This window comes from Ooceraea biroi, chromosome 6 (genome assembly GCF_003672135.1).
Source record: "Ooceraea biroi isolate clonal line C1 chromosome 6, Obir_v5.4, whole genome shotgun sequence".
NCBI lineage: Eukaryota > Metazoa > Arthropoda > Insecta > Hymenoptera > Formicidae > Ooceraea > Ooceraea biroi.
The window spans coordinates 5,303,914-5,318,319 of record NC_039511.1 but is presented as its reverse complement, the minus strand read 5'-3'; the positions used below and the strand labels follow the sequence as shown (position 1 = coordinate 5,318,319).

Genomic DNA, 14,406 nt, shown 5'->3' with positions numbered 1-14,406 from the left:
GGCACCAAATATTCCTAGATCGTGGGACACAAATCTCGAGCATGCGCAATGGTTATAAACCGCAGGAGCCAATCCTGTAATATAACTTATTATCGTAAAGAGGGGTTTTCGACGCGTACGATAGTTGCTTCGCTGTTTAGGAGCATTGCTACAGACTGAAGTCAGGTAGTAAATAGTATAGTAGTACAACTTCACAGCGAATTGGATATATTTATTTTCAAATAACATGCTCGAACTACAGGTTGAATTTTCATTTTTATTTTTAAATACGACTTCTAAATAGCGAATAAGAATAATATTTTACTTTAAAACAGTATGCATATTAACATTGCATATTTTTCCATAATCCATAGTATTATTCAATCGCATGCAATGTACAAGACAAAACCATTCACCAACGAAGACAGTTTTTCCCTGCATGTTTTTGAAACTTACCGAAAAAATAATCTTTTCATGACTAATCATACCTAACTATACCTGAAAACATCTGCCATTGGAGGCATCTGCCATATCATACAATATTATTAAAATCGTGGGTGTTTACAGATAGCTGAGAAAAACAAAAGTGTGAAAATGAGTAATTCAACTATTTCGGATCAATCACTAATGGATAAGTCAATGCGAAGTGTCTTTGGTAAGTAATGTAAGATGCAGGAATTGCAATATTTCATTTAATAACTAAATATTTATTTGGTAAGTAATTAAATAACTTCAGTTGATCTTAATCGTATATTCTGTTATTTTATTATAGTCGGGAATATCCCGTACGAGGCTACTGAAGAAAATCTGAAAGACATTTTCAGCGAAGTGGGACCGGTACTTTCCTTCAAGTGAGTTTACTGTATATTTTATTCCATTTACCAATTACATTTGGTTTAAAGCTCTTATTTTTCTATGTATTCTCAATACTTCCTTTGATATAATCGATCTGATACAACACGAGGATGAAATGCAGTAATTATCTAGAAATACAATTTCTCAATCCTTGCAAATAGATTGGTCTTCGACCGTGAGACAGGCAAACCTAAAGGATATGGCTTCTGTGAGTACAAAGACCAGGAAACGGCCTTGAGCGCTATGAGAAATTTGAACGGATATGAGATCGGTGGAAGAACATTGCGCGTGGACAATGCGTGTACGGAGAAGAGTCGGATGGAAATGCAGAGCCTCCTACAGGGACAGAACACTGAGAATCCTTATGGAGAAGCTGTGCAGTCGGACAAAGCTCCGGAAGCAATAAGCAAGGCCGTAGCGTCTCTGCCGCCGGAGCAAATGTTCGAGCTGATGAAGCAGATGAAACTCTGCGTGCAAAATAATCCGAACGAGGCGCGTCAAATGCTATTACAGAATCCGCAGTTGGCGTACGCTCTGCTTCAAGCACAAGTGGTCATGAGGATAGTGGACCCGCACACGGCAGTCAGCATGTTGCACAAAGCTAATCCTATCCCGGGTGTATTGGCACCATCGGAGAAGTCAGTGCAGTCGGTCCAGCCACGAATTGAGGAGCCGTGGGTTCCAGCACGATCTGCACCAGCTGTCGCTGCTCCAGCACCCATCTTCGCGGGTAAACGAAGAAATAAGAGAAAAATTGCATTTTTTTAGATCGTTATATTAAATTTTCGTTCGCTGATCACGCCTATTAATGAATTGTGAAACCTCGACGCTTATTATCATCGAGTGAGACGGAAATTGCAATTTAAAATTTTTCTCCAACAGGTCAAGATGTAGATCTTCGATTGGATAGGCAGATAGATCCGCGCTTAGCAAGGATGGATCAAGACCTGAGGGGACCTCCTCAGACGCAACCCGCGCTCGTTAACGCACCGGTAATACCGGCTCCCACTGACCCGAGAAGCTCTAATGCGTTCAATATCGCAGACAAGTAAGTATATTTCACTGTCGCTGTCGGAGGATCAGTTGTAGATCGTATAATTGAAGAAGCTACTCTTTTTTTATAGCACTCTTCCTGGGGAAGGAGTCGAGAGGTTTCATATAACATATATATAAAAAATTGTCTTAAGTCGAATTTTGATTGCTGGTTTATTCTTACATTAAACCGAATGTATTTTCAGCTTCTGTCGTGATCCGAGAGCAGACAGATTCGGCCGAGATCCGAGGGATCCCAGGGATCCTAGGATGCCCATTGATCCTAGGATCACCAAAGCCACCCGTACGCTTTCTTATTTTTAGTCGCATAAATCATTCGATATAAAAGTTTTGCCTTTACGATTTGCAAATACATTTTAACGAATCGAATTTTTTGATCTCGTGGTAAATTTCATTCATCAGCAACTCCCGTCGCGCCGCCGATCGTTCCAAGGCCGGTCGCAGCGCCAACGGTATCGGCACCAAGCACCGTAACGGGCAGTACGACCGGCTCCGCAGCGGCACTTTCACAATCCGCGAGTTCCGCGACTTCGAGACTGATGGCCGGAATGTCGTCGGCTGGCAATATTCCTAGTGGGGCATCCGATCAGGAAAAGGTACGTCGTGATAAAAAAATATATACTTTCGTTGGCCCAACACCATTTATTTATCTTGCGATATTTTTATTTGAAAATAAATTGCGCTTCTAGTAAAAATGTGAAAAGTGGTATGGCATACATTGAACAGAAAAATCATTTCACTGGTAATCTTTCAACGGAGATCAGTTTTTAGATAGAACAAAATGCCAAAATATGAACAACTGCATATGCGCGTAAATCCACACTAACATACCCAATTATAACGCAACTTAATCACACAATAATGTACATATACATAAAAAAAACTTAATATGTATATATAATTATTATATTAATCTTATATGCTGTAAATGCGGGCTTTCTTTGCAGGCGGCCTTGATAATGCAAGTGCTGCAGTTATCAGACGAGCAGATTGCAATGCTTCCACCTGAGCAAAGACAAAGTATCCTAGTGTTGAAGGAACAAATTGCAAAGAGCACTCAGCGCTGATGTTAATGCAGTTTCATATTTTCAAGTATTTATGTTAAATCGACGTCAGTCCCTGACGTTAAAAATGTACTGTAACCAATACACTTTTATAAAATGCGACATTCTGTTTCTGCTATTTTCTATGGGATACTCAATGATGAATAAACGAATTTGTTACTATACGAAATAACGAAAAAAAATAAGTCCGTAGCTGCCGACTTATTCTTGATAGTTTTGTCATGGATTGATTAATAATAAGTGCACTTGACACGAAGTAAGATTACAAAAATAAGATTATCAGTTGATCAAGAATTCAAAGAACGAACATCCCTGATGATCTCTTAATCTTTTTTGGATTTCTGTTTCAATTGTTGATATACACCTTCTTGTATCAAGTTTACGTAAAGGAGTTCTTTAAACGTTTTGTCCTTGTATATTTCGGCCACGATGTCACTCTCATTAATTTCCTATAATAATAATTAATTTGTGTATTTTTTTATCTGATAATTCTAAATAAATAAATTATACAAATGCATACCTTAATTCGGGCTACGACCGCTTGGTTATATATCTTGCTTAACTTCGTCGCTAATAAATCAACGTTGGTATTGACAAACTTTAATCCCCAAAAGGTGCATTTGATAGCCATGGCAGGTAGTTCTAGCCATTCCTTCTTTGGTACGTGTAAACCGTGGCTAAGGAAATATATTTTTATAAGTCATCAGATTATTCTTGTACAGAATTTAAAAACATTAATAAACCGGATATCGACGCTCCACTTACTCTGAGAGTGAATCTAACATTCTGTACTCATAATTGCCATAATCGACGTAATGTAACGAGATTTGTATGCACTGAGTGTTGGAAACCTTCTCACTGTGTGTGATGATGCATCTGTACCACGTGTCATCGGAAAACTTTGCTACGCATGGGGTATCTAGAAACGATTAATGTCAGTTAACATTCGTTTCTTATTTTTTCGACAGACGCATTGCTGCATATCAATAAGGATGTGTGATGATTTTCATTATTACGAATTAAAACTTACTCTTCTCAAAAGACTGAATTAATGGTTGGCTGCTGGCACACAATTGCAACTCTTCCATTATCATTTCATATTGCAGATGATATTCGAAGAACATCTGAAGGACGGATGTACAAAATTAGATATTTTTCTTTACAAGAATGCATTTAATAGTACCTACGTGATGGAACACGTCATCGTCGTTCGTTGCCAATTGGGCGTAACAGGTAACAGGGTCCTTGTTGCAACACAATATTATCTCAATGCACTTCGTCTCCGGCGGAATCGTCACCCGCTTGTACGCACCGAAGAAGTTATCCTCATCCAATTGTCTCTGCGGCGTGGAAGAGATCAACCGTTCCTCCAACATCTTGTCTAAGCTGATCGCATCACTGCAGGATTCATTGTCAAAGTCGCATATCTTTTTGTCACTATTGAATTCAAATGTCGTGAGCTCCGCTACGTTGCCACTGATCACAGTTTCGTTAAGCGTAGCATTCTGTATACGCAGGTCCAACAAGGATGTCTCTAAAGTATCGGTCGCATCTTCTGCTTTCTCATTGTCAATTATCTCCTCGATGATAACGTCGGTGGAGCCCGATTTGGTGGAACACGATTTAAAGTCGTTATCGAAATTAGCGAGATCCTCGTTCCATTCCTTACGTTCGATTTTAATACTCATGTCCATGTGATTTGTAAGATATAACAAAAGATCGCATTTCCATGGTCGTAGCAGCATCAGCGATATCTGCAAACAACAATTATAAACGGTAGCGATTGGTGGCGCGTGCGTAAATGTGTGGTAGCACATCACAACAATGGGATAAGTATCTTGGAGAAACTTGAAAATACAAATATAGGCACATCTTACGATTATGTGTGTTGGTTCTCGCTGCAAAACGGTCACCTTGCACTCTTTATCGACGAGTAACGCATGTATGCGATCCAGATCGTGCATCATCCATTTTCCCGTTGGATTTTCCTATCGAATGCGCGTAAACAGATACATTTCGAGCATTAGTTACGAACAAACAAACAAGAATGACGAAACAGTACAATGACTATTTAAATTAGTCGAGTGAAATAAAATGGAAAAAAAGTTACCGGTTTCAATCCGCTGATGATGCACTTTGTGCACTGAATAGGAATATCTCCCAGTTTAATGTCACCCGTCACGTATTTCATTTCACATTCCTCTACATTACCATAATCGATAAATTCCACCTACATGTGGAGAACACGCGATTCAAATATTATTGCATGAAAATAATATTGCTTGTGCACGCATATAAACAAAGGATAGACATAAAGCTATTCGTTACCTGCAGCGTAGTCCCCGTGTTCTCAGAAATTCTACCTCTATACCATTTTTTATCATGATGGTATCGAGCGAGGCATACGTCTCCCTTCTTCCATTCCTTCTGCACATTTACCTTAATGGACTTGCAATGTGTTTGTAATTCAGTTTGTATGTAATGCAGCATATCGGCGTCTAAGAAAAGCGTAACACAAAGTACACAGACGTAAGACATAAAGTTCAGAGAGGCACAAGTAGTGCAATCTTTACAAATATTTGTTAGACACGGCGTAAATTAATGTGCCAATGTACATATTAGATTTTAAATAGAAATCGATGATTATTATTATTATTATTATATAACAAAAGCTACGTACTGTATTTTTTAGGATGCAAATATATCGCACAGTTGTTATCCACGTTTGTCGGTATAGCATAGAATACTTCTTCCGTAATCTCGACCGCTGGTAGCCAATTGGAGAACTTTATTGGACTGCTTTTATCCGTCAAGGTAGAATCCTGGTGTTTTGTACTTTTGACGTTGTCAAAATCGATGTCGTTATTGCAGCTCGACGAATCGCTCCTGTGTGACATCGCGGTATCACTCAACTCTTTGCAGTCGACGCCGAGGAGCGCTTTCTTCAGCCACTTTACCTCTCCTTGCTCCTCTCCAGACGGCAGGAATTCGCAATTGTTCGCCAACTGTCGTTTAAGTTCTGTAGCGAGAACCGAAACCGCCTTTGAGAAGTAGCTGTCGAGTTAAATTAATATGATAAGCGTTAGTAAGAATTAGAAAACACGATTCAAACGTTGCGCACGCGTGTTAAGAATAACATACTTTTTGATAGGTAAAGCAACACCCTTATCCACCAACATCCTGTTAATGGAATTGATCTCTATTGTAGCTGGCAGAAGCGGTCCCGGTATTCGAGTTTGTCTTATCCAAAGTTCAACAGGTACCGCACCATCGTATGCTTCCTCTTGAATCTTATAGCGCATATGATACGTTTGTTAAATTATTCCTTATATCTACGACCAATCTTGTTGCATTCGATTATTGCGATTAATATTGTCCCTGAGGAAGATCCAAGAGAAATAGACCTTTAAATACTTCACCCAACTTCGACCGCTGTTTTAGAACACTACCTCAGAATTTATTTTCAGCTGGTTATTATTGCAACTTTGTTACAACAAGTGTGGGTAGAAGCATAATTCTCTTGAATTATTAGGTGTTAGGTATTAGTTGATTTTTAAACACGAGACATGTACATGCCACCGTATGAATTATGCATGTTATTGATTGCAAGTTAAATTGCAAGTGCCGTTATCTGGCGCAGCGGCGTCAGCCTCTAATAATTACAATCACAATCCACCGAATGCATAGATTGGCGTGAAAGACAGATAAAAAAAAATGTACCAGCTTGGTGATGTAAAATTTGCAATTCCTATTCTCCTGTATGATGTCGAACAGCGTCGTGCACGATAGTGACAGCCATGTGGATGATCCACCGCACGGCAAGATACCAGCTAGCTTCACCTTGAAGTAATGTGCCGGTTGCTTCGCGAATTTTTCATGCAGAATTTGCAAGTCCTTCACTGTCACCGTCTCCTCGATGCCCACATCGTAAAAGAAGACCGACACCTCCGTCGGTGAACCGATCTTCGAGATCTTCGCACGGAAGTAAGCCTTGTCTTTCGCGGAATACACCGCGCACAGCCCACCCTCGCGCCAGTCGTCCTTCGTCGGGCAGTGATAAGTATTGTAGAACTTTTGCATCTCCAGCATGAACGTTGCGTTGGACTCCTCGTGCTCCTTCTGCGCAACGTAAATACAATACGGCGTCACCACCCGTTGTATGAGCACCTCCACCTTGAAGGGATCCTTGGTCGTCTCGGTTTTCTCCGTGGATTTATCTTTCTCCGCATTGTCGAATGATTCTTTCGCTGAGCACTCTTCTGACTTCTCGCTGTTCGATGAGCAAGAAGACGAAGACCTGACAGGTGACTGTGATTTCTGGGGCATCTTCTTGCTCGCGCTTAAAGGCAAGAGAAAGAATGAGCTTGATTAGTCGAGTGTCTTGTTTTATAAGAGGTACAGAGGACACAAATTCCTCCTGCATTAAATAGTTTGCATAAAAGTTCGCATTTAAGCGCTTACTTGTAGAAAAATTCATTGACGACGCCTGCGGCTTTTAACTGTCGGCTGACGTCGATATTGTTTGCGTGCATACAACCGCAATATCCGTCCCTCAGTTTTTTTCGGGGAGTCACAGTGATGTATTCCGAGTCGCAAAACATGTTAAATAGTTTAGTGGAGGCCTCCGATTTCCACGTTCCATCTGGTTCTGCCATTATGTACATCAGCGATATTCTTATAGCCTGGACCAAGTGAAGAAAGTGATGAAGCTGTATGGTGTGTTCATATAAAAAAGAAGCTGCCTTACCTGTGCCTTCAACATAACGTAACGTTGCGGAATCGCTCGTAATGCGGTGCACTTCGTAGCGAAAGAGAATCCGCTGTCCACACAAAATACTGTGACTTTTTCCTCATTTATTACCTCGACGATTTCGGCGCGTTGCCAAAAACTGTTCACTTGTACGGCGCACGCCATACCTTAGGGGACAATGGTCAATTAGATATTGCATTTACAGTTATGGAAAAAATGTTGCACGCTCAACATAAAACAGTGAATGCTTCAACTGCTGACTTTTCTTTCAAATGATCTTTCTCTCTCTTTCTTTTTTTGTTGTTTTAATGTTTAATAACATTATTAATTCTGACTTAAATAGGCATGTAATCTGAAGTAACTTAAAACAAAAATACTTAAACGTTTTTTTCAAATTACGGCATATGTGTAATGTTAATGTAATGTTGATAAAATAATTTGCATAATGGCCAGATTAAAAAACATGAAACCTGTAATAATCTGTAAGACTAACCTGGTTGAGGTGCATCGATTGTGTTTGGCGAATTACTTTCTTCGTAATATTTATCTAGATTCTTTATTATTCTAGTAAGCTTGTCTCTATTTGCTCCCCACTGCATAAAACAATAAATTTATATAATAAATATAATTATATAAACACGATGCAACTTTAAAACTCTTTTTTGACGAGATCGTAATAAAATAGAAAATTTTGCGACAATAAGTAATTGCAATCATTTTACCTTCATAACGTAAACTTTATCCGGTGAGTCGATGTATTGAACAAGAACTCTCGTACACTTCTTTAGTGGAAGTTCTTCTCTGTCGTAGACAATGCTCTGTGCGTCATGTATTCTGTGCTCTGCGGTCTGCATCTATCAAAACAGCAGCGACTATTATATCAAAAGTACTTATCTCGAGAATACATGGAAAACATAAAAACAACCATTTTCTAATTTTAGATGTTGATAAATTTGTGAAAGCAATGACGTTAGGATTCCTTCAGTATAATATTACACATCCACTACAATGAAATAAAAACTAAAATAATATAATGATATAACATTATTAATTTTCAAAAGAGACGAGCTGTTCTTCCAAGCTTTTATTCGGGAACCAACAGAAAACTTAAATATGAAACTTAATATAATACATAATAATGCCTTGCCTTTGTCGTGGCAAGATTGAAAAGACAAACACACTATGAGAGTGATATATAGGATATATAAATTTCTAAATCATCAAAATCTATTCTAAAATGTTATGTGCATGATGTAAATTGTAATCCAACATGACGACCAAGTTAAGACTAAGTAATGGCTCACGTACCGTGCTCGATAACGTCTTCAAACGTGCGTGATTCATGTTTACCATGGCACTACATAACGACTGCGGACCCATGTTATTATTCTTCATAGTGACAACACAAAGATCCACGTAGTAGACGATAGAGGTGGTCTTGAAGATGGTCATGGAGATCGAACAGTCGCTGAAGTTACATTTTTTTTTCAGAACAATGTACGATCACAAGTTTCCTTAAATCACGATACAGTGAGTAACAAGAGATGGCAGTCACTTACGCTTCGCTTGTAAGCTTTATAAAGTCGTTGGTGCTCGCGAGCGTCCACTGGCCGTTCTTGGGCTTCAGGCCGTGTAGAGAGCAGCGCATCACTTGCGGTGGTATTTCTTGAAAATGCTTGGCGATATCCCGCACTCTTGAAGCCGGCACGTGGTTTTCAACGTGGCCATGGTCTACGTAAAACACATTGTAGGTCCTGCGGCCATCATCCTTCGCCGCAATGTTCACCGCTTTCACGTGTCCTCGATACCATTTATTTTCTATTTGTTGCCTGACAACGCACATGTCATCTGTAAACAGTAATCACTCGCAACGTGCATTATCTTAGTCACTCTCAAAGAGAATCATGCTTAATCTCACGTTCACGTACCTTGTTTGATTTCGACCGACTGCGTTACTTGTCTGTTCTTCTCGTGTTGTAGCAAGTCCACCTCAAGCTGATCGAATTTCGGTTTATCGGTTATTTTGCGGACGAAGAACGCCGAGGCGTTATTAATATACGTTATTTCCACGTTGCAATCGGACGTGTCTTAAAGAAGCAAGAAGACTCGATTAGACAAAACATTAGGAATTAGAGGGATCAAGGATTAAAAAGGATTAATTTACCTTCGATTTGTTTATCCTCCGATTTGGCAGATGTGATCGATATACTGTCCGAGGTGCTTGGCTTTTCTGGTAATAATTGTAATGGTGGCAAGGAGGCCAACTGCAGAGCTGGTGGTTCTGGTACTGTCGTTTCAAGATTGTTTTTTTTTGTATGCCGATTTTACATAAATAACGGAAGTACATCAAGCGAATAAAAATTTATATTAAAATCATATGTTTAATATTGGCTTTTATACTGATTAAAGAAAATCACGTGGTATGCAAATTCAAGGAAAATAACAGTAGAATCAATATTCTTACAAGTATGTACATGGTGAGTCCTCATCAACGGTGTTAATATATAATTCTTTGGCAATTCGTCCTTTCGCGCGAGATGGTAGGATGACATTAATGGTGTTTGGATGGTACAATGATTTTCTATAGCCGTGATAATCGAGTCATCAACGGTGAACCTGTTAAAAGAACTCTTTCATGCACCAATAAAATTTAAAAATTGCTTGTGCATCGAATTTAGTGTTTATATACGATGAATAACGCATTTTCCAGAGCAAAATTCTGCCTCAGAACACACTATTTTATTATTGAAGCATGTTTGAATGTGATTAAGTGTGTTCGAATTGACGAGAAAATAATGACGAGGGATGTTATATATATGTATAATATCGGCAAAAAAAATTTGAAGCGCGAATACTGTTCCTGCTTTCTATTGGATGAATAAAAATTTCATGACGGTTGTTTTTTACTACAAAAATCGACCGGACGGTTTGTTAACTGTTAAAACAAATTATTCAATCAAATAACTTCTGCTTCATTTATTTATAACGATTATTCATTATATATAACAGTTTGAAACATTTAAAATAGTATGGCTAATAGCAATTGTAACATTTATATTTATATTTATTTGTATTTATATAAATATTCATTTATATTTATATTTGATACTTGATATAAAATACTGCCATAACTGTTGATCCATGTACTAAATTTACAATAATAATAATAATAATATTTACGACAATTTTTAATTATTTAGACGAAATTCGGTTACTTACGTTGCTTTACCGTTATGGCAGGTATCCTTATACATCAAGTAGCAAGGAAGATCCACCGATTCCTTCAGAATCTGTATCGCGTTCTGCATGTCCACTCTATAGAAGATTTGTTTCGTGTAACAGGCCATCTAAACAAAATAATGCCATTATTGGTTTTCAAATTAAATTAAATTGAACTCTATCATGGAGATGTCAACGTAGAGTAAATTTGAAAAATTACTCAAATATAATTGGTCATTACGTTACTGTCGTTTGTTTCTTTTCTGTTTTGCACATTACTGTTAAATTATTGTTATCTGATTAATATAATTATAATATAATTGATAGGAAAATTAATAATCAATTGAGATCGAAGGGATTAAATACGAATGGAGTTTATAGAACAATTGGAATTATTAACGCGTTTGCATGGATCTCTGTTGAAGCCGGCTGTAAATTCGTGTGTTATCTGTTCCAATGGAACCGATTGGTGAGAGATTTTTGGAGAACGTACCTGCATCGTCATCTTCAAGGTTTCTTCTTGCGATCGAAGTTGCACTTCAATGTCCTCTAGATTAGCCTTGAGATCATTAGATTGATGATGTAATTCGTTCAGCAGTTTCGCCTCCATGTTTTGGAGAACGCCGTGCAGATGCGCAAAGTGTCTGGTGATCGATGTCTCCACATCTTCAATGTTTTGCAGCTTGTACGTGTTGGACGTTAATGCCGATTTTACTTTCTGAAACACACAGGGAGAACCGTGTGACTTAATCATTCCAATAACCAAGTACCTTATACAAATATATTATACGGTCTGTCCGTTCGCGGATCTTTTTGTGCCGGCTCTATTTCCCCGCAGGTTTCATTCAAATTCACCGAAAGAGCGAGCACGAGGACGCGCCTCGTGGGTGCCGCGATTGATGCGGAGCAGAAGGTCGGTCCACGAGTCGCCTCGAGAAGGATTCCTCCGCGAAGGGAAGGAGATCGGGCTCCTCTCTCGCCGGAGCGGAGATTGGAACGGCAGGGAGCGTACACGAGAGCGACTGGTGAGACCGAGGCTAATACCACTTGGCCACGAGCGAGCGGACGAGGCCTTTCCTCAGTCTTTCACGTCCCGAGCGAGCGGTCACACAGTCGAGAAAGACACACGGTCCCATTCGCCGGCCCGAGTGTTGTGTGCTCGCGCCTCCATGCCTTTTTCCGTTCGCCGCGAAGCGAGTCGACTCCCGAGAACAACGACGACAACCACGAGACGTGGAGGGATACGCGATTTGACGATGCGATCGTAGGTTCCTCTGTCACCAGCGGGGAGGACGCGGTGCAGGTTGCAGGTGGTGTCGTGGACCTGCAGGACCGAGGAAGAGGGTAGTGAAGTGGACGGCCGCTGGAGAAGAGGGATAATATGAGGCTCCTCTGCGTGGTGATCGCGATCGTGAGTGCAGCGTTTTTCCTGATGATCATCGGTGAGTCTAGCTAAAGTAGAAGTCACCCCCTGAACTTTGATGCGACTAGCAGCATCCTCCCAAGGTGCAAGAACCCTTTAGTGCGGGTTTCTGTTTTCATGAATCACTGTTCCAAATAAAAGAGTATCTACTGATTTTTTCCTGTTAACTTCCCACAGTTTCACTCCTTTCGCTTATTTAATTATCTTTTTTCATTTTTATTTCTCGCGTGAAATCGTTTGAATTTCGCGTCGTGTCTGTATTCCTTTAAGTGCAAATCATTACATTAGCGCCGAGTGAACGGAGAGCAGAACGATGTCGAAGACGAAGGCCGCATTCAGTCTCTCCCTTTAATTAAATGCCTGTAAACTGTTGACCGATTCACAGACGATCCGCAGTTGCGTTGCCGTTGGACGAACTTTAATTTGCTCGTACCGAGTGGATTTTCGCTCTCGCCGTTTAATCGTCTCTTCCCTTTCTGATTATTTACACAACATAATTAATCGCGCAGAGCTTAAAGTGAATCTTCGCGGCCGATCTATCGGGTTAAACAAGATTGGATCAACTGTGTCAAACAATTTAGATCTAATAACTGAAATCTAGTGAATTTGATAACATAAAAACGAATAAACAAATTACGGAATCCATACAATTGTCCTATTGTGTGTCAAAATGTGACAGAAAGACGATCGCCATAGCGGCACTCACTTTAAAAGATATTGAAGTGATGATCCATGATAAAAACGAGAGATTCAATCAGCGATATGCCGGACGATTGTAGTGCGTACGGGGGCACCGTCGGTCACGACTCCTCCTCGTCGCTTTTATTTCCGTCGTTCGCGACGGAAATGTCCGTGGACTGTCGCTGCTCTCTCTTCTCTAGATCTATTTATTTATCTACGTGACCCCCCATCCTCCACTCAATATACTCCTCGATACGGCGAACAATAAAACGTTTCGCGCTAAAAAGCAATAACTACACGCGGACGCGCGGATTACAAAAAATTGGCTAGTGGAGGAAAAAGCAGTGCGTGATTTTACGTCCTCAGCTCTTTTTATTTCTCTCTCTCTTTCTCGCTCGCTCGTTCGCTCGCTCCTTACTTCTTCTCTGCTCGATTTTGCCCTTTTTATCTTTATCATCCGCTGGGTACATCGATCGCACGACCGACGCAAAAGACAGCAAAAGGAAAGAGGGAAGAACCGCGTGACTAAGACCGGAACACGGCAAAGGGGATGGGATGGGAAGTAACACGGTGGGCTTTTTCTGAAAACAAACCCCTGCCGGACATCGTCTCAATTACTGCTCAAACATCCCTCTATAAAGACGAATCCGAGGAATTTTCTCCTTGTGTCTCGCGTGCACGTGAGTCACGCCCTCGTCGTGAATTCTTGTACGACGAAACCCGACGACGAATGATGAAAATCGGGTCAGAGAAAATTTACGGCAATCCGACCTATCTCCGAAGCACTCAAATCTTGACTCGAAAGAATGAACACACAATTAAATCGTATAATGTAATAATTAATGCAGACAGAGTATACGATATTGAATTAGTTAATAATATCGTCTACGTACATTATCATCCTCGATAAAATGCTGCATTACAATATTATTGGATAGTGTCGTGTGTCTCATTGCTTATAATTATTATTAATATTATACAACGCACTGGAAGAGTCGTTATTATCTCATTATGAACAGTATCGATTTTGCCATTGCCATTTATGGAAAGAACACGATGTGTAGACAAGCACTCAGCTCGCCTCAGCCCGTGAGATCCAGGCCCTGGATGCAGCGGCTTCTGCGGGGGAAAAAACCGCGAGAGATTCGCCGTGATCGATTCGAAAGGCGTTCCACCGCGAGCTGCTTACTCGAGCGATCTAGATAGAGAAACACCCGTTCAAGGATCCCTCGGTCTCTCAGCCTCGTTCCCTTTAGGATGATCGACTGGGGTCACATCACGCGCGCGTGATCATCCAGGAGACAACGATTAATCGAATCTCATATCGTATGCGCGCGAACCACATTTCCAACGATTTTTGATTGTCGCCGGCGTCCGGTCGC

General features: G+C 40.2%; 3 protein-coding genes across 9 annotated transcripts in view; 2 read left to right on the top strand and 1 right to left on the bottom strand.

Moving 5' to 3' along the window:
• The first annotated feature begins 76 nt into the window (after positions 1 to 76).
• On the top strand, positions 77 to 3,053 carry LOC105284322 (cleavage stimulation factor subunit 2). 3 transcript variants are annotated; one of them, XM_011347719.2, is made up of 9 exons: positions 77 to 165; positions 547 to 634; positions 752 to 830; positions 996 to 1,564; positions 1,717 to 1,882; positions 1,959 to 1,985; positions 2,073 to 2,170; positions 2,290 to 2,483; positions 2,835 to 3,053. In XM_011347719.2, the coding sequence occupies exons 2-9, from the start codon at positions 574 to 576 to the stop codon at positions 2,952 to 2,954; spliced, it is 1,314 nt and encodes a 437-aa protein (XP_011346021.1). In that variant the 5' UTR covers positions 77 to 165; positions 547 to 573; the 3' UTR covers positions 2,955 to 3,053. The 3 variants fall into 3 exon arrangements, with proteins under 3 accessions (XP_011346021.1, XP_011346019.1, XP_011346020.1); XM_011347717.3 differs by having other exon boundaries at positions 95 to 241; XM_011347718.3 differs by lacking the exon at positions 1,959 to 1,985 and having other exon boundaries at positions 95 to 241.
• LOC105284340 (tudor domain-containing protein 1) overlaps positions 2,517 to 14,406 on the bottom strand; it is a 162,438-nt gene continuing 150,548 nt past the window's right edge. For 4 of the 5 annotated variants that reach the window (XM_026970363.1, XM_026970365.1, XM_020033268.2 and 1 more), the window contains 22 exons: positions 11,414 to 11,638; positions 10,921 to 11,048; positions 10,166 to 10,317; positions 9,866 to 9,988; positions 9,630 to 9,788; positions 9,261 to 9,549; positions 9,010 to 9,169; positions 8,424 to 8,555; positions 8,195 to 8,294; positions 7,699 to 7,868; positions 7,413 to 7,633; positions 6,672 to 7,290; positions 6,093 to 6,241; positions 5,632 to 6,005; positions 5,280 to 5,449; positions 5,062 to 5,181; positions 4,829 to 4,939; positions 4,139 to 4,705; positions 3,982 to 4,075; positions 3,717 to 3,870; positions 3,472 to 3,628; positions 2,517 to 3,400 (listed from right to left, as the gene is read on the bottom strand). In XM_026970363.1, the coding sequence (XP_026826164.1) occupies positions 3,275 to 3,400; positions 3,472 to 3,628; positions 3,717 to 3,870; positions 3,982 to 4,075; positions 4,139 to 4,705; positions 4,829 to 4,939; positions 5,062 to 5,181; positions 5,280 to 5,449; positions 5,632 to 6,005; positions 6,093 to 6,241; positions 6,672 to 7,290; positions 7,413 to 7,633; positions 7,699 to 7,868; positions 8,195 to 8,294; positions 8,424 to 8,555; positions 9,010 to 9,169; positions 9,261 to 9,549; positions 9,630 to 9,788; positions 9,866 to 9,988; positions 10,166 to 10,317; positions 10,921 to 11,048; positions 11,414 to 11,638 (4,500 nt within the window). In that variant the 3' untranslated portion in view covers positions 2,517 to 3,274. The remainder of the gene's footprint in view (positions 3,401 to 3,471; positions 3,629 to 3,716; positions 3,871 to 3,981; positions 4,076 to 4,138; positions 4,706 to 4,828; positions 4,940 to 5,061; positions 5,182 to 5,279; positions 5,450 to 5,631; positions 6,006 to 6,092; positions 6,242 to 6,671; positions 7,291 to 7,412; positions 7,634 to 7,698; positions 7,869 to 8,194; positions 8,295 to 8,423; positions 8,556 to 9,009; positions 9,170 to 9,260; positions 9,550 to 9,629; positions 9,789 to 9,865; positions 9,989 to 10,165; positions 10,318 to 10,920; positions 11,049 to 11,413; positions 11,639 to 14,406) is intronic. The other variant, XM_026970364.1, reaches the window with a different exon arrangement.
• LOC105282193 overlaps positions 11,694 to 14,406 on the top strand; it is a 61,191-nt gene continuing 58,478 nt past the window's right edge. Inside the window, exon 1 of the mRNA XM_026970373.1 lies at positions 11,694 to 12,362. Within this exon, the coding sequence (XP_026826174.1) occupies positions 12,302 to 12,362 (61 nt within the window). The 5' untranslated portion in view covers positions 11,694 to 12,301. The remainder of the gene's footprint in view (positions 12,363 to 14,406) is intronic.